The sequence below is a fragment of the Crassostrea angulata genome, chromosome 9, assembly GCF_025612915.1.
Source record: "Crassostrea angulata isolate pt1a10 chromosome 9, ASM2561291v2, whole genome shotgun sequence".
In the NCBI taxonomy this organism is placed as follows: Eukaryota; Metazoa; Mollusca; class Bivalvia; order Ostreida; family Ostreidae; genus Magallana; species Magallana angulata.
This window is the reverse complement of record NC_069119.1, coordinates 9,721,983-9,745,230: the sequence shown is the minus strand read 5'-3', so window position 1 is coordinate 9,745,230 and position 23,248 is coordinate 9,721,983. Positions and strand designations below refer to the sequence as shown.

The 23,248-nt window shown below is 33.7% G+C and overlaps 2 protein-coding genes across 3 annotated transcripts; one reads left to right on the top strand and one right to left on the bottom strand.

Moving 5' to 3' along the window:
• Window positions 1-14: 14 nt before the first annotated feature.
• LOC128163925 (spermatogenesis-associated protein 48-like) lies at window positions 15-8,733 on the bottom strand. 2 transcript variants are annotated; one of them, XM_052827618.1, is made up of 10 exons: window positions 8,079-8,733; window positions 5,686-5,747; window positions 5,390-5,407; window positions 4,390-4,481; window positions 3,513-3,651; window positions 2,964-3,031; window positions 2,815-2,856; window positions 2,522-2,629; window positions 1,204-1,314; window positions 15-730 (listed from the first exon to the last, which is right to left on the bottom strand). In XM_052827618.1, the coding sequence occupies exons 1-10, from the start codon at window positions 8,611-8,613 to the stop codon at window positions 592-594; spliced, it is 1,314 nt and encodes a 437-aa protein (XP_052683578.1). In that variant the 5' UTR covers window positions 8,614-8,733; the 3' UTR covers window positions 15-591. The 2 variants fall into 2 exon arrangements, with proteins under 2 accessions (XP_052683578.1, XP_052683579.1); XM_052827619.1 differs by lacking the exon at window positions 5,390-5,407 and having other exon boundaries at window positions 8,079-8,732.
• Window positions 8,734-9,105: 372 nt separating this feature from the next.
• Window positions 9,106-21,831, top strand: LOC128163582 (probable C-mannosyltransferase DPY19L1). The gene is made up of 21 exons (XM_052827208.1): window positions 9,106-9,263; window positions 9,594-9,618; window positions 9,791-9,878; window positions 10,289-10,426; window positions 10,895-11,015; window positions 11,582-11,675; window positions 12,198-12,255; window positions 13,000-13,091; window positions 13,305-13,377; window positions 13,501-13,605; window positions 14,925-15,011; window positions 15,287-15,343; window positions 15,450-15,530; window positions 15,815-15,916; window positions 16,601-16,672; window positions 16,939-17,040; window positions 17,299-17,418; window positions 17,815-17,989; window positions 18,334-18,433; window positions 18,836-18,961; window positions 19,329-21,831. The coding sequence occupies exons 1-21, from the start codon at window positions 9,110-9,112 to the stop codon at window positions 19,486-19,488; spliced, it is 2,130 nt and encodes a 709-aa protein (XP_052683168.1). The 5' UTR covers window positions 9,106-9,109; the 3' UTR covers window positions 19,489-21,831.
• The last annotated feature ends 1,417 nt before the right edge of the window (window positions 21,832-23,248 follow it).

Genomic DNA, 23,248 nt, shown 5'->3' with positions numbered 1-23,248 from the left:
AAAACATATTGTGACAAAAAATGTGACAAAAAAAATTCCCTTCAGGATATAAATATAAATTTTTAAAAAAGTTATATAATCTAGACTAAATCTAATATGAAAAATGGTCTCAAATACATTGAATTTAACAATGAAATCAGTTTAACGATAACAATAAATAATACTGATTAATCTTGCACTTTGACACAAACTTCTTTGCTAAGGGCACACTAACGTCTAATTTAAACTCGCAAGGCAGTTTTTAAAAATACCCAGAATGCAGTTTTAAAATATACCCATCAAGGAAAAACTTTAAATGACACAAGAGAATCCAAATCGGGTTCAATAGAATTCAGATGACATATAATTATTTTTCTTTAGAAATTCTATCAACAAATGAGCAAATATTTCACATGATAAGTACATGCAATTACTCCTTTGTTTTAACCCTACTGAATTAAAGAAAATTAACAGCATAGCTCAACAGATGATAAAACATAAGTCAGGCAAGGGTCAAGAAGAAATTTAGGGGGACAAACATTGAGCATCTTCACAAGTACAGGTAAGTCTTTATCAGTAAATGACCTTCGTGTGACCTTGGATTTTCACGGTTCACTGCACTTTGCTCTCTAGCACCTCCTCCAGTTTGTTGATTTGGTTGAATGGGTTACAGGGGGGTACCGTGGTCACCATCTTGGACATCTGTGAGTCTCTCTTATGGTTCGAGTTATTGGGAGAGACTGGCATTGACCTAGTTTTAAAAAAAGGTCAAAAGGTCAAATTTTTTTTTTAAATTTATTATATTACTTATTTCTTCATATTAACCTTTGAATGTGACCCTTTCTTTACAAAGGGAAATCACATATTATACTTCAAAAAAAATATCCGATTTTCCCAAAAAAATCTTTATTCGTAAGAAAAATAAACCTATCTTTAGAAAGATGCTAGGCTTAACAGGGAGGATTTACAAATATTTTTTCACAAAATTGTGAACTTAAATGTGATATAACTTAAATGGCGCTCTGCAAAATAAATCCAAACTGTAGTTGTTTATTTCAACTACGATGATTTTTTTAAGTTTGAAAATTATCATCACAAACGCAATATATGGGTGTAAAACTGACTGTAGAACTTTCAGGAAAACAATGAAAACGAAAGTAGAGTAAGAGTCTTAAGAAAAACAATGACAACGAAAGTAGAGTAAGAGGTGTTCGAATGACTTACTTGTGAACGGTAGAAGTGGTACTCTGAGCATTGACAATTTTGGTGGAGTGGGCGGGGGCATACACGCCCTGCCACAGGGTACAGCCTTGATAGCCAGGGATATTGGGCCGGCTGAAATGAAACCACAACAAAGGCATTATTATACATGTAGTTACACAAAACTGATTTTTGGTCTAATAGAAGATATGTAAAAAGATAATGTGAATGCAGCCTCCAGTAAATTGGCAAGAAAATTAGATTATCTAATGGGATTTCTCTCTTTTTATGCATACTGCATATGCTATTGTTTTGCATACACTTTATCTTTGATAAATTTACTCTAAAAGAATCCCTTTCTTACTCACCCCCCTCGCCCCCCCCCCAAAAAAAAAAACAAAAACAAAAAAAAAACCCCACAAAACAATCACATGGGAGATATAAATCACTATTTATGGTAAGGGTACAATGTTTCCATTCAATCTCCTAAGACTTTTCGCCCTGCCCTACATTTAATTAAAATTTCATTTCTGATCGCTAAGTTTTTTTTCCATATAAGAGGTGAGAATTTGGCAATAAATAAAATTATAAACGAGTCTTGTCCGATCTGCTTAATTCCTTCATACACATATCGTCTTTTCAATAGAATGGGCGGACCTTGGTACAAATTTTGTACCAAGGTCTGCCCATTCTATTCATTTTTATTTACTGGAAGAGCATAGTCACAAGGAATTTCACTGCATGTTCTGGGTTTATAAAATCATCGATAAATGCGTCGATAAGAAATGTGCCAAGCTATCAACACTATACTCAGGATGTAACATATATATTCACCCGTTTTTTATCCAAAGCATTGTAAATTTTCAATAATTCACTGTATAAAAAGAGACTGCTTTCATCTGTTAAGTGATTTCATCCTTTCAAAACCTATTCAAAATTAAATATCATGTAATACACTATCCGGAACTCTATCCAATATTGCCATTGAGATATTCTAAATTACATTTTAACTGAGATACAAGTGTCGCAAAATATACGTGTCAAAATCTAATTTCAGTTTTACAGTTTATACAAGCACGTTGTAGGTTGACGTTAACCCACAATGATAAATCAAAATCTTGAATGTGTTAACTTCTGCCAATAACTGTTCTCATAATGGGCTCATTGCGAAAAACCAATACTGCATGTAGTATACTAGACTAAGTATTACTGTACGTTTTCAGTTTGGAGGCTTGAATAGTAATCTGATCTCATTTCTGACAGCCTTACATTGAATGAGAGGCAGGTAAATATGGCGTGTCTGGTTTAGTGACCATTCCCATAGAATACTTGTAACACTTACTGTCCTGTCTCGCTATATCTAGGAATGTTAACTCTCTTGATTGTATAAGGATAAAACGGCTCTTTCTGGTTGTCTTTTTCGTCCAAGTTATCTGCCCCTATACAACCGCTGGAATGGAAAACAAATAATTTGTTGTAGATTAAAATCTATCAAAAATATGTTACATTTCATTTACTTCAAATATAATGCTAGCTTCTGTGTTTCTCATGATAATATGAATTTACTAAGTTATACCAAAAAAATAACTTTATATATATCTAACCATCACACAATTTCTAGATTAAAATACCTACCTATAGTTCGGTATATGTTGAGTTCTTGGGCAAGGGCTTGAGCTTCAAAAATTAGGAAAAAACAATATTTAGATACATCAAATATTCTTTAAAATTCTGACTGCATGTTATAGGAACCAACTGAAAATCACATGGCGACTCTGACTCACAAGTTGATTGGTCCGTCCTTGTAATAGCCACGCCTTTTTTGGAACCAGTCCCAGGATCTTCCGGTACCCTATGCGCAAAAAAAAAAAGCAGGAAAATCTATTACAGTGATGCTTACATTGAAAACGACAGAAATGTTTTTCTTATTTTACAAATAAGGGTTGGGGTGCGGTGGTGAATTTATAGTTTACATTTTTATAAGATACGGTCTAGAAAAAAATTATTGGAATCCAAAACCAAGAACAGTGATTGTTTGGAGGTGGGAGATCTACGCTTCTCTTGTTGATAAAAAATGATGAATTGTCATAATATAACGATTGGAATATTTCTTTTCTTTACAAATGGAGTTTGGGAGTTGAGCGGGTTTATATTTTTGTTTTCAGTGATTGGTCAGTATTTGGCAGGTTTATATTTTTGTTTTCATTGATTGGTCTGTATTATATTTTGTTTTCATTGATTGGTCAGTATTTGGGCGGGGTTATATTTTTGTCTTCATTGATTGGTCAGTATTATATTTCGTTTTCATTGATTGGTCAGTATTTGTGATATACCTGCCACTCCTGGGCCGCGGGGTCGTATCTCTTGAGGGTGTAGGTCTGGGAGATCATGTCTGGCCTGTCCTCCAGGGTACTGACGGGCGCCCACTGTTTGGAGGGAAGCATGTTATCCCACGGTACCTCCTCGTAAGATCTGACATTGAAAAGAGTAATTAAAGCTAATTTGAGTTATCACATTGACAAACAGAGGTACAACGGGATTCAGACAGGGCTCCCGCATATTTGTGTGGGCTCTACTTTAAGCTAGACTGCACTTATATGGACGATGTAATAAATGAACGATTTATTGAAACATGAAATATATATGATTATATTGTAAAACTATAACTTTCTGCAATTATACAATTGAACTTAATCACATTGAAAAGTAATTTTCTATTTATTCATTCTCCATATTTCCGGTAATTCACGCCTCATTTTGATGTCTAAAACGTATTGGATCAATACGTTTACACGCATTAACAAATAGCCAAAAAATGCGGCTTTTTCATCGAAAAGACATTGATCTACAAGAGATTGAAAATAACATCGTCATCACTTTTCTGAGAGATAACTGAACATCAATTTATGGTAAAAAGTAATCATGGATAAATGTACCAAAGGCGTGGACATTTTACGTATCTTAGATTTTTTTTAAAATCGCAACGTGTCTGCATTGTCTAATTTTCCTCGCATTCGTGTACATTTTTACGCACGTCTGATGCCTTTCCCCCTATACTATATATAATTACTTGACACATGTGACAGCGAGATCGATATTTCTGATATTTTCTCTGCATTGTTACAACTCACTTTGATAAATTATGCATTTTGCAATATTTGTCTTAGTTACAATTTTTAAAATGCGTTTCCACACTGCACGATCTCTTACTTTTGGGTGGAGGATCCATACATAAACTTGAGGGCGAGGTGGTCCCGTCCATCTTTGCTTTGTTCAGAGGGAGGTTTGGGAACGAAGGCCGACTGCAATAGATGGTGAAATACAGTTATATAAACCGAGTAGTTTAATACTTAATACATAATGAAACGCAAGCTTACAATGTCATACTCTTGTTTGTTATATTACAAGTTTATAATCAAAGATTTCTAAACTTAACTATTACATGAATGTATGAGAGATGCAAAGTTCATGGTAAAATTTTTCTCTTGTACATGTATATAATTTTTTGCGTTTTCTTATTTCTTTAGTTCAGTCACAATAAAATATCATATATTTATCATAATCTTTATATTTATATCATATTATTATATTTTAGAAAATGAAGTTATAAATATACTAGTAAGTCATACTCGTTTAGTCGTTTATATCTGTAGAGTACGTTCTTTATGCTTTATATAACTTTTTCTCAAAGTGTGTCATTAGCATCTTTATGGTTCAAACACATAAAACGTGCATTTCAATTTTCGCCTGCATTTTACCAACTTGCAAATATAAAACTGTGTATAAGTAAAGTTCTTACGTTAACCCGAAATAAGAAGGTGAGTAACATGATTGATCTTTTTAAAAAGAATTTCATGTAAATAAATGGAGATGGCTATAAAGATTCGTGTTATAAAAGAATGACTCGGTAGAATATTGAATCTGATCGATTCAAAGTTTAATAGGTTATAAGATGGGAATGAACTGTCCATGTTATGTCAAACTGGGGGAAAAATAATCAAAAAGGTGAAGTGGGAATAAAAAATAAATGGTAGATGCTTTATATTCTGTTTCGTGCAGGAAGGGATTTTGATCATTGTGGATAAGGGCGTGTCATTTGCGCGTGTGCCAAAATTGAATTCAACACCCAAATGCATCGTGATTTCCACGAGTTAGATCCTTCATAGCAAAACCTTATATTACGCGTTTTCTTTTTGTAATTAATTTGTACCTGCTTGTAACTTCCGTCCTGTGATAATAACAAAATTAACTTACATGAACACTGTGACATGAAACAAACATTATATGAGCAATTCATCGTGTAAATGGGTGAACATTTTTTATAGGACAAGGTATGCCAAATTTCTGTGATATGAATAAAATATGCAATGCAATTGCCACCTCATGATCAACGGCGTAAATGGCTGTCTTAAATGAATCCATGTAAAAATTTTTTTTAAAGTTTTGTATCAAGACATTTTCAAGTATATCTGAATTACAATGTATCCTTTACGTATTCATTCTCACCTTTGACCTCCACCGTGACGTCTCGGGGGCCTCTTTACGGGGATCATAATCACTGGTCCAACCTAAAATTAAAAAAAACAAAACTCGGCATGTAATACAAAAATGAAGGTACACATAAGTACTTTGAACAACAAAACAGACCATACATAAATAACAACGTATAACAACGTATAACAACGTATTAATTCATTTTCCTTTTTTATACGTATGCATTCTTATCTACATGTAAATATGCTTTTCATCTGAATTACATTAAATATGTAAATAAATGGACGGCATAATGATAATAATTTTAAAAAAAAAGCGACGTCTTGTTAGAAAATGATCAAAGAAATTTTTAATAGAACGAAATTTTGTTCTCCTATTTGATCATTTTCTAACAAGAGGTCGCTTCATATAAAAGAAGAAACAAACTAAAACAATATATGCAATCTGACATGTAATTTTTATTTCTGTATACAAGATCTTTGTACATAGTTTTTTTTGCAATCTTTTCTTTATTTAGTCGATATGATCCTAGACTTGTTATCTTATCGATTTAAACAGATGATTACAGATATACATGTAATTATATTTGCACGAAGCCTGCATAATCCAAAAGAAAAAGATATACCCCAAGAGAATGGCAAAGGTAAAAATCATTTTAAAATAATCGATATTTTAAAATCCCCAAATATACAGGTTTTTTTCTCTCTCTGTGTAAGTCTGTTAGGCTATCAATGTCGGATATCGAGACATTTAAACGGCGTTTTGTAAGTAAGACACAATCCAGCCTTTGTAATTTTAAGACAGGTCGATTAGTCGCCACCCGATCCAATGACCAAACATACTTCTATGTTTAATTAGCGCTAAAACTAATAAATGTAGGTTTGTAATGACTGTCAAAGTATTGTTAATTACAGAGTTTTCGCACGCAAACAGTGCGAAACTAAGGCATATCAATTATTTATAAATAAGTTGATTCAAAATTGACAAGATTTCGAAAATTTCGCTGCACGTGTAGTATTGTTTTATAAACAAGAGGTACAGTTTACATTATCAATATTTCAGAGGCTGTGGCCAAAAGTTATCTTGTTTTGACGCTGAAAATAACTTCATGAATATAAATCGCTGCACGAAAAACTGATTTGGAGAATTCATGAGGAATTTAAATGACAACTTAAAATCTATTTTTTGCGCGTATGGATTGAAAATTTAATTAAAAAAAAAAAAACATGCAAGGAGCTTAAATTTATTGGGAAAATTCTGTAAATGCCTTTTTCATTGTAAATTTAAGATTGAGCATTTAGGCTTGTACATTTGTTAAAAATCATTTATTTTATCTATGTATGAAATAACTAAAGTATAAATATGTATTGTAAATATCCCCCTAATTTAATCGAGTTCGTTCCTTGATCATATTTTACATTAAATTACTCGTATAAGATATGATGTACTCCATCAAATCTAATATCCGTGGGTGCATTATTTGTATCTATACGTGTATATGTTACTTGTAAGTTTATGAATTTAAAGTCATTATGTAATTTACTTCAATTTCACTGTTTGTACACATATAAACTTGAACTTTATATAGGGCTATAATATAAACAGCACAGCAGGATTAATAAATGACCCTATTCATTCTTCATATGAACCGATTATATTTTCCATTTAAAATTCTAAATGGTGTAAAGTGTGCAAACTATACCCAAGGTAATTAAAACTTTCCTTGTTAGGTTTTCGTTGAATGGAACAAGTGACATTGGGATTTCTCCAGCGAAGTATCGAGTGTTATTAGTATTACAAATGAATTCTTATTCGAAACGAATCTATCGATCAATCAAATTCAGATTAGTATCTCATTTATATTGCAGTGTAATTTAGAAGCGGTAAGTCATCGAGAGCTTTTGTGCTCGACGATGAATGCATTTAGAATTTAACAGACCCACAGCGGAAAAAATCGTCAACCGGCATAAATGAGTTGATTTGTCAATATTTAAGTCTGTATGATAATAAATAACAGGGTGAAATTGGAATTTGTTTATATAAATATAGCTCTATATATATTAAATATATAGAGCTAGGAGAGAGAGAGAGAGAGAGAGAGAGAGAGAGAGAGAGAGAGAGAGAGAGAGAGAGAGAGAGAGAGAGAGATTTCAACCACTTTTATTCAATATGACAGACAGCTTTACAAATTGTAACAACGTGCATGTATTCCAATCCAGCATTATGCATTATGAGAGAGAGAAAGAGAGAGAGAGAGAGAGAGAGAGAGAGAGAGAGAGAGAGAGAGAGAGAGAGAGAGGAGGGGAGAGAAAGAGAGAGAGTTTAAATTTTGTTTCTTTTAAAATTACACTATCTTTCACATGTTTCATGTTACGAATAATCATTTGACACTGAAATATCTATACCTCCTAGCTGAGACTTGATCCACTCATCAGAAGTTTTCCTACTGTTCCAGAAGGACGGTGCCCCAGGTTCATAAGTATTGGAGCGCCTGAGTTCAGGAGGGGCCTTCTCGGAATTCTTTCTGTCCGAGTGCTTGCTCTGGGGTGCGGCGCACTGTGGAACATCGTTCAGCTGGGCCAGGGGCCTTATTTTCTTGTGTCCCGTCCCCCTGTCAACATCTCCCCCTGCCGATACAAACCCAGACACGGGGTCAACGATGTTATCATAATCCCGGTAGGGTGCGTTAGCACGGAAGTCCCCTTCATCATTCCAGCGTTTGAACCCGATATCTTTTGCCGGGAATGCTTTGAAAGAGTCGACATCAGCCCTGCCGCTGAGGGTGGGGAATTTCATCTGTCGGATCCGCCTATGGTTTTCAATCTGTTGCACTGTGTTTCCACCTGCATTTGTGTCCACTTGTAAATATGATTGGAACGGCGGACGGGTTTTAAAATTCGAGTCGGCTAAGACTGGACCCTCAACTATTGCTGCAGCCATTTTCACTTTTTGTTATTCAGTACAACAGAAGTTCTGAGCGATTATCACAAAATCTACAGGTTTAAAGTTCTTACACGTCCGACATATTGTAAACTACCATGTTACCCGTGGATACTCCGGAAACTTCCATATAAGGAAGAAATCGGAAGTAGCAGGTGCCCGTTTATAAGAAACTAAAGAATAATATGATATGTACACATAAAATTGATGGTTGGAACGTTAATGTTAATTATATTCATTTTAATTGTCGTTGCTAGAAGACTGGCGAGAAAAAAAAATAAAAACATGATAAGTTTTGCGAAAAATATTCGGCTGAAATTTGAAAATGAATCATTATTTAACAAAAAATATTTTATATCAAGCAAGTTTGGTTTCATGAGTTTCTTTTTTTTAAATTATTCTTTATCCTTTTTATAAACAAGAAGTATATATAATGCCATTAAACAAATATTTATATTTTGTCGTTTATTCATCGTACGGGTTAACTTGAAACAAAATGGCAGCTAGAAAAAGGCACCAAAATCAAAACACAAATGCAAACGCCGAATCAAGCAATACCACGCGCAAAAAAGCTGGTAAAAAGAAGGAGAGCAATGAAGACAATGGAATGTCGGGCGATCTTAAGTACAAAATATTTATTGCAGTTCTAGGTAAGGATCATATCAATTTTCTTTTATTTTGTGTACACGTAATCCCTGAGAGCTTAGCAAATACGACTTCCTGTGAATCACATGAATTTGCTCCACTGTTTTTTACTCATTGTTTCCGTGTGGGTTTTATAAAATAGACAATGTCTGTTGTTGCATGAGCGCACATTGCTTGATTTTTTGTTGAAATGAATTTCTTTGCAACACAATTACTTTATTTCATACTTGCAACTTCACAAAGTACTCTTCACTCTTGAATTTTGGTTAATTGCTGCTGTAATACTATTAGATTTGTTCAATTTTTTGAATAATTTATATCTTTATATATTGCAGCTTTAGCAGTTGGATATGTGCACAGGTTTGTTTTGTTTATCAACATATTTGAATTTTTATTACTTTGCATAAATTGAGGTACACTTCTTGATAGAATAGAATCGCAACTGGCATTTATATCCAAGGAATCTGTCTCCATGTCAAATTGCACTTTGTTCACTCATGTATCAATTGATATTATTTTCATGTTTTTAAAGAAACCATGTGTATGGGATGTTTGAGCGAGACAAGCACTTCTCCCACTTGTCTGGTTTGGAGAGGGAACTGTCTTTCAGAACAGAAATGGTATGAGCTGCAATATGTTTGCATCACAGAATCACATGTACAAAAATACAACTCCATGTGTTGTATTTCTACATTGTCAAAGAGTGTTGTTTTCTTTTTCTTCATCCATATATAAACAAAGTGTGACTAGCTACTTTGACACTGAGTCAGTTGCATACAGTTACACAATTTTGTCAATTAACAAATATTTTTCATCAACAAAATTATATTTGAAGAAATGTTTTATTTTATTAAGTGTATGTACTTGTAAATATTTACTTCAAAAGTACATGTGTATTCTGTCATATCTATGATAAAAATCTACAACCCTTAGTGGCATTGCAACATATACAACCAGGGTTTGGAAAATTCTCATGTTCTGTGTCACCTTTACAGAGTTGGTAATTAAAGATCTTTCAATTTCATTGTAGGGCCTTTATTTCTCATACTTTAAAACCATCATAGAGGCTCCAACATTCCTGAATGGGATGAACCAGATAATGTATGACAATATCACCGAGTATCCCGACACCATCAATGTTCTCAAGCGATTCAACCTTTACCCCGAGGTACGTCATCAGTCGCTTGCTGTCAAGTGCTGTAAAGCATCTTAAATTCGAGTGCAAGAAATTTTTGTGAGGTTCGTGTAAGCCTTGTCATCGCGAATATTTCTTGCTGCAAACAAGGTGAGCCTCGTCATCGCGAATATTTCTGGTGAGCCTCGTCATCGCGAATATTTTTTGCTGCACACCAGTTTTCATATATTCTCCAGATAATCTACCTCTTGATTGGGATAATTAGCGGCGTAAACAAGCTTATCTCCGGTAAATCGCGAAATAAAGTCAGCGTAAATAAAAGTTGGTTTACATTATTTGAAAAAAATTAAAAGCTACATTCTGGTGATAATCAATCAAATGTATAAGGGATAATTATTTTAAACGGAGCCTTTTCTTTGGAACATTTACTTTTATATGAATATTATGTTTGGCAATGCATTATAATTCACAAGCACACTTTGTTTTTGATTTGTATTTTAGGTTGCTTTGGGTATTGCCTATCGTGTGTATGATTCTGTCATGGCTGCCATGAAGAAAGATACCAAGATATGCTGGACAGTCAACAGAGGGGAGGGACTGTCCCCTGTCCAGAGCTGTGAGGGTAAGGGAAGAGTAGGAGGTGGAGAAAATAATGCAATTTAAATGAAATACTGTAAATTCCTAATTAATCGCAAGGAATTAATATCCGCGTAAAATCATGAGAAGCCTGTCTTGCGAATTTTAAAATCTCGCTTTTATTTACAGACATATGTAAACTCTATGAAACTATGATAAAAATTTCGGTATTCGCGATTTTATGTTCTCATGATTTGGTTGAAAATCATTGAATCATAGAATTAAGTACTCGCATAAAAGAAGGAATCTACAGTAGGCTTAGGGGTTGAGTATCAAAGAGTGTGCTTTATATTTTTAGTAAAATTATGTTTTTTATACTGATTGCTGTGATTTTAGCTACATGTAGATCTTTATTTCATGGGAATGATTTAAAAGATAAAAAATGTATATTATGAAAAAGAAGATTTATAAAATGAAAACCAGAAATATACAATCACTACAGGTAGATGGAAAACCTTAAATATTATTATGCACTAGACTGATAACACCTGTGTTTTATATACAATGTAGTTTGAAGTGCAGTAGGTAACACAGTAGGAACTTTTTTTGTAGGTCTAGGAGAGCCTTCCTATTTTTATGTAGAGGCCGTTTTCTTTCTAAATGGCTTAATGATGAGCGTGTTCTTTCTGTTCGGTGTGTATTTGAGGTAGGTGGTTTCAAAGTAAAAAAAAAATGTAAACGATAGATACATGTGACAATGAAGTGTATGTTTCTTTTATATAAATAAGAATTTTTTTTTATACTGTAAATATGTATTGGGATTATTGGGATACTTGTAAACTGGAACATTTGGCAAATTCAATAATACCAGGCACGTAGCATCAAGGGGGGCCTGGCCCCCCCACTTTTTCTCGCAGCAACAAATTTTTTAAAATTTACATATAAAAAAAGTGAATGAGGTGGCCCCCCCACTTTTTTGGAAGTATGTAAAAAAATTGATATGAAAATAACGAAATGAGGAGTGAAATTGAAGTTCAACCCCCCCCCCCCCCCCGATTAGGATTTTGAAAATTTCGGGGAACTTTAAATTTTTCTTTTTTTTTTTTTTTTTGCTTGTCAAGATTTTTTGGATGAGTCTGCCCCCCCCCCCCCCCCAGTTTCAAAAACGATGCTATGTGCCTGAATACTTACGTAGATTTTTGAACAGTTTATATGCTTTGTTTTCCAGTGGCAATGTGAATGGTGGAATCTTAGCTGTGGCTTCTTTCTTCTACAATCATGGGGAGGTAACTCTTACTTAATTCAGATCACATGCATGAATTCTCAAATTTCATTTTGAACTTACAGGTAGTACCTAGACATGTGTGGGGATGTTTCATTTTTAAACTCTGTTGAATATTTTGACACACATGCTGGCCTAGCTAACTCTTGTCTGATTATTGCAGTAGTTGATGCATTTTATTTTAAAGTAATGAACTTTTGCATTGTCAGAAGACTTTCATGTATCACATATAATTAAGATGTATTGTTAAGATATATTGTAAACCATCTTTTGAATTAAGTCAGAAGGTTTGTGAGAATGTTGTACTTGTAAATATTTTTCACTGCTAACCTGTCCTTTAAAGTTTCTAATATTTGTCAAAGGCTCTTTGGCAAAAGTTGATTACCCAGAATCAATTAATCTTTGGTAAATTGGGAATAAAGTTAGTTTTAATTAAAATTGGTTTACAGGACTCTGTTAACTTAAAGCTTAATGAGTTAATGTCTGCATGCTTTCACACATGACTACTGTACACAGTGAAATATTCACCCCCGTTTTATTTTCGTCGTTTTTGCCCTTGTTGCCAGCGGGCGAATTTAAGATTGGGTGAATTCCAATGTTTCATATTATCTTTCTTTAAACACAACTCTGTCTGGGCGAATTTAAGACGGGGCGAAACTGTTAGCAAGTGTGGAAGGGCAAAAATTACATGGGGCGAAAATAACCCTTTATACCGTATTATGTGTGTAGAAATTTTATTATTTTATAGTGTACCCGAGTACAATGGACTCCTCCCCTCAGAGAGAGCTTCGCCTACCCGTTCCTTATCATTGAAATGTTCCTGGTCACCCATACCCTCAGGTAAACCTCACATTCATTCATTTGGGCCAGTATGATAATGTATTTAAAATAATTCGCTCATTATCAGGAACTGTAAAGCATCTGCCATGTTGAAATAAAAGTTTATAATAAAAGATTATGGAATTTAATCCACAAACAAGTATAACCCTCTCTGAAAATATGCACCCAAGAAACTTCTGTTAGAGTACTAATCAATATTTATGTTATTTACAGAGTAAAAAATCCTTCCTACATCCACAGTATTGGGATAGCCATGGCTGTCATCAGTTTTATGCTTCCATGGCAGGTGTGTATTATTTTTGTACATGATTTTATGTACATCTCATTATGTACATCATTAATACGTATTTTTCTATACACAACATTGCCCTGTAGCTACATTCTGTTGTATGTCGACTGTCTTTAATAGTTTGCCCAGTTTGCCTTGATGACCCAGGCCGTAGCCGTGTTCTGTACCTACGTCCTTGGGTATATCGGATCTCATAAGGTCAAGGTCATTCTTTCAGGATTGTTGGTGAGTAATATCAGTTCTCTTTCAGCATGAATCAGCCAGTTTCAAGTTTATGAATGTAAAGAATTTTGATGTTGTATCAATGGTATAATCAGGTAGATTATTTATTTAGCTTAGAATTCATTTTACTTTTAATATATGGCTTTATTTACTGATTTGATAAATACCGTAGCTTACAGCAATGATTTATTTTTTACAAAGGAACGACAAAGACTTAACCAACTGCTGTACATTAGAACATGACCGTACCCATGAATAGTGATAGCAGTACATGTATAAAACATGTCCTGTATGTTTCTGTTTTTGATTTTTGACTTGATTGTAGATGGGTCTGGGAGTGAGCTATGCCCTTCTCTCCTTGCTGTGTTCATGTTTAGTACTGTATAAATAAATATATCTTTTCTCTGTAGATGGGACTTGGAGTGAGCTATGTCCACATGTCCTTGCTGTGTTTATGTTTTACTGTATATATGAGTATGTCTTGTCTTTGTAGATGGGACTTGGAGTGAGCTATGTCCACATGTCCTTGCTGTGTTTATGTTTTACTGTATATATGAGTATGTCTTGTCTTTGTAGATGGGACTTGGAGTGAGCTATGTCCACATGTCCTTGCTGTGTTTATGTTTTACTGTATATATGAGTATGTCTTGTCTTTGTAGATGGGACTTGGAGTGAGCTATGTCCACATGTCCTTGCTGTGTTTATGTTTTACTGTATATATGAGTATGTCTTGTCTTTGTAGATGGGACTTGGAGTGAGCTATGTCCACATGACCTTGCTGTGTTTATGTTTTACTGTATATATGAGTATGTCTTGTCTTTGTAGATGGGACTTGGAGTAAGCTATGTCCACATGACCTTGCTGTGTTTATGTTTTACTGTATATATGAGTATGTCTTGTCTTTGTAGATGGGACTTGGAGTGAGCTATGTCCACATGACCTTGCTGTGTTTATGTTTTACTGTATAATGAGTATGTCTTGTCTTTGTAGATGGGACTTGGAGTAAGCTATGTCCACATGTCCTTGCTGTGTTTATGTTTTACTGTATATATGAGTATGTCTTGTCTTTGTAGATGGGACTTGGAGTGAGCTATGTCCACATGACCTTGCTGTGTTTATGTTTTACTGTATATATGAGTATGTCTTGTCTTTGTAGATGGGACTTGGAGTAAGCTATGTCCACATGTCCTTGCTGTGTTTATGTTTTACTGTATATATGAGTATGTCTTGTCTTTGTAGATGGGACTTGGAGTGAGCTATGTCCACATGACCTTGCTGTGTTTATGTTTTACTGTATATATGAGTATGTCTTGTCTTTGTAGATGGGTCTGGGAGTGAGCTATGTCCTCCTGTTCGGGAATGAGATGCTGCTAACCTCTTTCTTCTTGTCCTCACTCGTCACCATATTTGTAAGCATTGTCCAAAACTGATTTAATGCATGTACATGTATAGCTTTCCAGCAACACATAATGATTTGCAATCAGTAAAAAGATCCAAAAATATTGAAACAAATTGTTAGTCAAATGTGAAGCGAAAGTTTTAAACCAGATTCTTGTTTTGTGAAGATTAATACTGTTTCTCATTACTCTACATGTACAGAAGGCTGTGACTATATCAGAGTCTATTAAGTATGTTTATGTTTCAGTTTATTTATCACGTAAATGTTTGCTGTGTATGTTTTCAGATTATTGTATCAATGGAACCATTGCTCAACAAACTCAACTACAAAATCATCATTTGGGTAAGTATGTCAGACAATGAAATTCATTTTACTCAATGCTGTGATGCCATTTTGGAAAGAATTATAAAATCTTGATGCTGGTATGTTTTTGTGAATCTTTACACAGGCTGCGCAGGGTGTTTTGCTGATTGTGGGTACTGTTGGAATGAAGATCCTGATAGCTAAACTCATCAATGTGGCTGATGATGTAAGGACAGATAACTCTATCTCAACTCACACAGTGGGCTGGATGCAGTTTCTTTTACGATGATTTCTTTGAACTTGTAACTTCAACTGTTTCTTTGAACATGAATTTATTTTTTTTTTAAAAAGAAAACAAAAAATCAAAAATAAACATTTCTTATTTCTTTCAAGAAATACATAATACATGTATAATGCAAATCACACTACAAAAACACACCCCCACACAGATGCAGGAATGCACTCTCCAGTAAGAGATTTCAAATTAATTTTGTTTGTTGTTTATTCCAGGAACACATAGGGGACATCTTCAGAAGCAAGTTCTCGGACTTCAACAACTTCCACACCATGCTGTATACATGTGCTCCAGAATTTGACTTCCTGGCTGCTGAGGTAAGTAATGAACGTGTCACTGTGATTTAGTCTGTAATGGGGTTTATATAGCACAGCCTAGCATACTGTGAAATCATCATTGTTTGTGGGGGTAACCCTTGCCCACAACTTTTCATCCCCATGAACTTATATACTAGCATTTCTTTTAATATTTATTAAAATTACCCTGAACTTTTTACCAACGAAATTACATCCCCAAATATCAGGAAAAATTTCGCTACCCACTAACATGAATATAAATGAAAGTATTCTATATACAAAAATATCACACAGTGGTGTATTATTGTGTATACCAGTAGATGCTAGGATTTAAATGGGTTTTGTTTTGAAATAACAAGAAATAGAGAGTTTAATTTGCTCCTGAATTAGACTTATTGGTTGCGGATGTAGGGTAATGAACTTATCACTGTAATACATTCTTAGATAGGGAGTCAGTGTGAAAAAAACCCCCACAGGCAGTGGTGTCATGTTATAAATATTGAGGTTTAAAAAAAGTCTTCCTCTATTATCTAAGAAAACCAAAGAGTTTCACTTCTTTTGTGGATTGGAAATTTATGAATATTCATGAAACCGAGGAAATTTCCTGGGGTTTGCCTATGGCCAGTAAGGAGATGCTAGATTTGCCATGGATGTCTGAAAATGAAAGATATTTAAGTACAATAAGACAATCTTGTTCTCCGACAGACGTACTGGAAGCTGCTGAAGACCGTACTGTTACCTACTGTCGGTGTCATCATCATTGTGTTCAGTGTCAAGGTAATGGGATACTTCATTTTATCATTGTTTGATAGTAAATAAATGATACAGTAGTGCAATGAAATATTGATATTAACATTAAGAAGTTTTAAGTTTTAAATTTATTTTTTATTTTGAAAGTTTTTTATTACTTAACTTTAGTTTAAATTCGAAAATAGCATATTTTGCTGGAGAGAGAGAGAGAGAGAGAGAGAGAGAGAGAGAGAGAGAGAGAGAGAGAGCATTAAATTTGTTATCTAAGTAATTTTTTTTTTTTTGTGCTGTAGGTTTTAAAGTTAGAGTACAATTTATGGAAGAAGACATCCCCTGTGGAGGATGAAGGAGAGATTGTGCTGGAGGGAGAACATCGCAGTAAACCCCACGCTGATGTGAGTGTGCAGCAATATCATCTTAACATGATGCTTCCTCTGAATAAGAATAATTTGAAGTATATGATAGCGCATTTATGCTAATATAAAAAACTGGGTTAAGACAGTTTACACTTTCTTATCCTCAAAGTGATTTTTGATTTAATGACTAGAAAAATAGAATCATAGCTGATACTGAAAAGTTACGGTAGTCAAAAGTTTGGTATTTAATAGGCAAAATCAAATGTCATTGAAAATTTGTGTTGGTTTATTTTTCAGTATGTGTACCACATGTTCCAATTGGTGGCGTTCACCCTGATGGCGGTAATTATCATGCGACTGAAGCTGTTCTGGACGCCACATCTCTGTCTGATGACCTCACTACTGGCCTCCAGAAAGGTATACTGTAGATTTACTTCTTGGTATTCTTGACCATTTTATATCACAATTAATCAATGAATAATGTATCATATACAAGAGATGCTGTAGGATGTCTTTTGCTAAGAGATGTTTGTATTTGGCTAAATTTTTCTTTTAATTTAAATTTGGTTTAAATAGAGAGAGAGAGAGAGAGAGAGAGAGAGAGAGAGAGAGAGAGAGAGAGAGAGAGAGAGAGAGAAAGGAGAGAGAGGTAGAGGAGAGAACTCAATCTAAAAGGGTAGAGAATAACTTTATTAAAGGTACATTTGCTCTATTCATAATAAAAGAGAGAAATTCCTTGATATTGATAGATGGAAATCTGGAAATCTATAAATTTAATGTACATGTACCAATGAATGTATTTTTATTGAAAAGCTGTTTGGTTGGATTGGAGGAAAAGAGAAGCATTATGCAGTCATTGCTGTCCTGTTGGCGTGTATGACTGTGGAGGGAATCCAGAACATCTGGCATCAGTGGAGCATCATGGGAGAATACAGCAACTATCCCCTGGAGGAGCTGGTCGAGTGGGTCAAGGTCCAGACCCCAAAAAGTAGGTCATGGTCATGCTGATGAAAAAGTAGGTCATGATCATGCTGACGAAAAATTTTTGTTGATTAAAAAAAGGTTACACAAAATGTGTAAATGTCCAAACAGCTAAATATAGGTCAAGCAGAAAAAGAAAACGCCTTACTAAATTAGGTTTAATTTCAAGGTGAAAAAAATGGCAAAGTCATAACAAATAAGTCTCAAAGTCTAGAAATTTAAAAATTGTGACTTGCTAAAGCATAAGATGAGATATTTGTGAACAAGAAATGGACAAGTGTGAACTAGCAATATTATTGACCAAGAATAAGCTTTTGGGATAGCTTTATTTGATATTGTGTTGCTTTGTAGATGCTGTGTTTGCTGGTCCTATGCCAACAATGGCCACCATTAAGTTGTGCACTGGGAGACCCATAGTGAATCACCCCCACTACGAGGATGCAGGGCTCAGGTAGGCTGTATTTTAAACAACTGTACTGTTTTCTTTTTTCCTTTCCCCCTCTCCCTCATTCCTTCTCTCTAAACATTAATCAACAGGTCAACTTCTTCTGCTGCTAGGAAAGTAGGAAATAACTAAAAAGCAATTTATCTGCCTTTAATTTATTAACATATTACCCCACCCATTTACCAAGAGAAATAAAAAATGACATTTGAAATAATTAAATTTATGTTATTATTAACCTGAATGTAATGTAAAAGATGACATCCCAAATTATGATGTTATCATTAACTTTAAGATAAAATTTATTGAAATAATTGTCTATAATTAACACGGCATTGTTTTGGGAAATACTTGGGTACTAACAAAAGACAACAAATTTTAAACCAATGATTTGTTTTGACTCTGTTTCAGAGCAAGGACGATGAAGGTGTACTCCATGTTCAGTAAGAAGCCTCTCTCTGAGGTCAAACAGAACATGATAGATCTGAAGGTGGACTTTGTAATCCTGGAGAACTCTTGGTGTGTCCGCCGCCAAAAGTGAGTACAAGTCGGAATAAAACCTGTTTCATTCGATCTATCTAATGTTAACTGAATGGTCTGGAAAAGGTGACCTTGTGGCAGAACTATGACTTTCAGTCACCTTTAAAATTACCTTTATATTGCCTTCAAAAATACCTGTATGTCACCTTCAATATTACCTTTGTCACATTTTAGTTGTCATTGACATGTCATGAATCAAGGGGTATGGTAAAAAATAACCAATTAATCTATGATAATTTCATTACTCTCAATATTTTGAAATAATTTTTTTTTCATTGTGAAAAAAAAATGGAAAAAATTTTTGTGATAAGATTGTTATGAAGTACAGGATTTTAAAAATAAATTTTAAAAAATTGTTATTTAGAGAGGGATGTGGAATGGCAGAAATCTGGGACATCGAGGACAAGAAGAATCGACACGAAACTGTCCAGGCATGTACGAAACTCAGGGAAAGACCGGAACCATACTTCAGCCGAGTGTTCCGAAACGACATATACGACGTCTTAAAGGTTTCCAAGTGGTAAAAACAGGGAAGGAGGAGAACAGTTTTTATTACAATTAAAAAAAATGTGATACTTTCTAAACTAGTCCCTTAACATATTATACAAATTATTTTAATGGAGATGAAGTGATTTAATTTATTTTATCTAAGATCCAGTAATGTTGTTATATTAATTTAACAAGATTTAGAGCCATAAGAAGTTAACATTAACTTTATTGATTTGTTATTTTAAAAAATTTAAAGTATTAATTTTATTTGATTTGGTTTCTGCTTTGGAACAGTGATATTGTTCTTTTATTTATCTTTTTTTTATACAGAGAAGTATGAAGGAAAAATATGGGATGTTGAAACCATATGAATATAACATTTTTATTGCAAAGATAAAAACCCTTTTGAAGTTCCTTAAAATATTTAGAATGCCTTGTTTTATAAGTGATATATCAGTTAAAAGAAATACATGTGCATTCAATGAGAATAATGGCATTCTTTATTTCTTTTATAAACTAATAGGGAAATGTTATTATATGTACCTATCTTTAATACATGTATATACAAATAAGGATAAGCATAATCATAATCTGTGTATAGCTTGCCAAAATTAACATGACAATTTTTTCCGTTATTATTTTGAATCCCTGGCCTTTCTCAGGCAATTATGCAATCTCAGACTCAAACCACTAGATGTGATTTTCTTTTTTTGCTTTATTTTAGTTTGTTTGTTTGTTATGGCAGTTTGTTTTTTTTTTGGTTTAACTGCTTTATGTGGAGGGGAGTTGTGTGATTTCGCTTGCTGAATGTGTTGTTCATTTGATTTATGCCTCTGAATGATTTTGAGTGGTCATTATATATAGTGTTATAAGGGATAGAATGGGGCTTACTGTTGAATCTTCATTTTTTATTCTGGATCAGATTCCAGAGCCATGGAGCAGTATTTGTCTTAGACTTACGAAGTCAGCATTATCATCATTTTAGTATATATACCATAATTAGGGAAAGGCGGGAAATTAATCATGGACAAACATGATCTAATACATTTTTAAAAACTTCTTGAATTAAAGCTGAACACGGCTCGTAAATAGGCACCGTCACACAGGTACCTGGTATATAAACTCTTCGATTTTGTTACACCTGATTGCACACCTGAAACTTTTGGCCGACGTGTAGTAATGCTTTTGTGGTCTTTGGATTCTATGCATTTAATTCTTATTTTTTGTGCACATTCTGTTTTTAGAATTATATTTTGACCAGTTTATTTGATGTAAGTATTCTCCTGGCTTGAAAAAAGTGTGGAAAACTTGATAATTTCATTGTGACCGAGTAACATGGTAACAGGCAGGTGAGATCTTTACAGCAAAATACTTAAAACTGTTAAGAGGTCTGCAGCTTATATAGGGGCTGAAGGGATAACGGTGGTAGAAGAGAAATATGGCAAATAGTGCCTATTTATGAGCTGTGTTCAGCTTTAATTTTCTTTTTCAGTCAAGATATTTAAAATCTATGGCTTAAATTAATAACTCTTTTGTATTCCAAGTGCTGGTGTTTGTAAATGTCATTGGTTTCCCCCTCTCAGAAAACATTCCATATGAATGAAGACTGTTTATGATTGGCTCCAAACAAACTTAAATCATTCTTATTAAAAGCATTTGATTGGATGATATCTACATTACTGGCATTGTGTGTAACGGTGTAGCATTATTGGTTCGGGGTTAATGAGACTGTTTATGATCTCTACAAATTTAAATGATTCTTAAGTATTTGATTGGATGCCATCTACATTACTGGCATTGTGTGTGTGTTATGGTGTGGCATTATTGGTTTGGGATTTATGAGATTTTTGTTCTTCATTACTACTAAATATTCATTGTCATCCTAATACAATCATTAGATACATGTATCTTTGTTGAAATGTGCATGGTTTTAATTATTGTAAATGATATTAAGTCAATATACCTGCCAAATTAATATGTATTGTTGAATTTTTTTTCATTACCGGTATTTGTTTTGATTGAACTGTTTCTTGCCAAAATTTAGTGATGTCAATTATTTTGAAAAAACTGGTAAAGACACCTTTATACCTTTAAATTATAGATATGGTCCAATCAGGATTAATTTATTTCTTTGAAATTATGTTTACAAATATAAATTGTATTTCAGTAGGCAATTTAGAAATCTATTTGATGAAATCTACAAATGACCTTATATGAGTGTTTGCATAATCAATAAGAGCAATTGTACATGTACAATGAACTTGTGACATCATACCCAATTTAAGGGTTATTGAACTCTGTCTCAAAATATCATTCTTACCGTCATGTATCACAATATTTATAGAAATAAACACTGTCATATTATCCATCTATATGAATTGAATTTGTTTTACTCTTTTTGAAAAATGTTCAGTGCTTGTGTCAGATAATACATGTATTGCAATTCAGACATCAACAATGACATACTGCATATAGGTAAATACTTGCCCCCGTTTTATTTTCGCTCCTACGCCCTCGTTGTTAGTGGGCAAATTTAAGCCTGGGCGAATTCCAATGTCTCAAATTATTTTTCTTTCAACACAACTTAATCTTAATTTTGGCGAATTTAAGACGGTGAGAAATGGTTCATAAATGATGAAGGGCGATAATAACCCTGTGTTCAGTATATTTATATGTTCAGTACCTGTTTTCAATGAACAGCCATCTTGAGGCTTCTTTGGACGTCAACTAGAGCATATTGTTTAAACAAGAGGCCCAATGGGCCACATCACTCATCTAAACAACAGTTCCTTGTTTCATTCTGTAATGAAACTCTTGAAAAATATTGTAATATTTACTTATATTCCAAGATTTGGCAATACATTAAAGGGATATGGTCATAATATTGTTCATTTTTTTCCCGTTATCAATGTTTATAATGCTACAATTTGTGAGATTATTATGCAGGCATCCTAAAACAGTGTAGATTCTAAATTGATAAACTGTGCCACTAGGAGCTGTCCCCCCAAAAGTTCAAAGGTCAAAATAGAAACGTGTATCTAAATAATATATAAAAAGAAGCCTACATTTTTGAACATCATATATTTAGAAATAAGATGCATCAACTGACCAATGTTATGGTCCTATGCCTCACCGTATTTACATGCAAGAATATTATATATATACGGGTTCTACATGTATTATACCACATTGTCCAGATATTTTGTATAACGATTCCATTAAGGTGATTTTATCATGCCTATTGTTGCTCAGAAGAGCGACGTGGCCCATGGGCCTCTTGTTTAAATATACAATAACTGTAAAATGAACTATGAATAATTATATAAAGTGAAATAAGGTCACTGTGACCTTGATAACTTATGCAAGAAATACAAGCTGTTGAATTTACGACTTTTTTCGTTTTGTAAAATATTTCATTTAGGGTACCACATTTATTCGTCTAAGCAGCGTTTATCAATTCAGGGTTAACGCATGGATTATAAATACTGTTCATACTTACATACATACATAGCTTTATCTCTTGAATTATTTCGTAAAGAAAATGATTTTTTTAAAGAAAATGTTGCTAGGTCGAAAAATTGTACATGTATGTAAAGCGAACACCTTTGCACTGAGTGGTGGCCTAAATTTCAATATAAAAATGAAATTTACTTTTAGTTTGCCAAAGTTTTACTTCATGCATGTACCTGTTTATTGGTTGATTAAAACATCATATCTGTCTTGTCATCTATGTTTTGAAAACTAAATATACTGGGAAGCAGGTGCTACGAATATGATTATTATTTGTTTGTACAG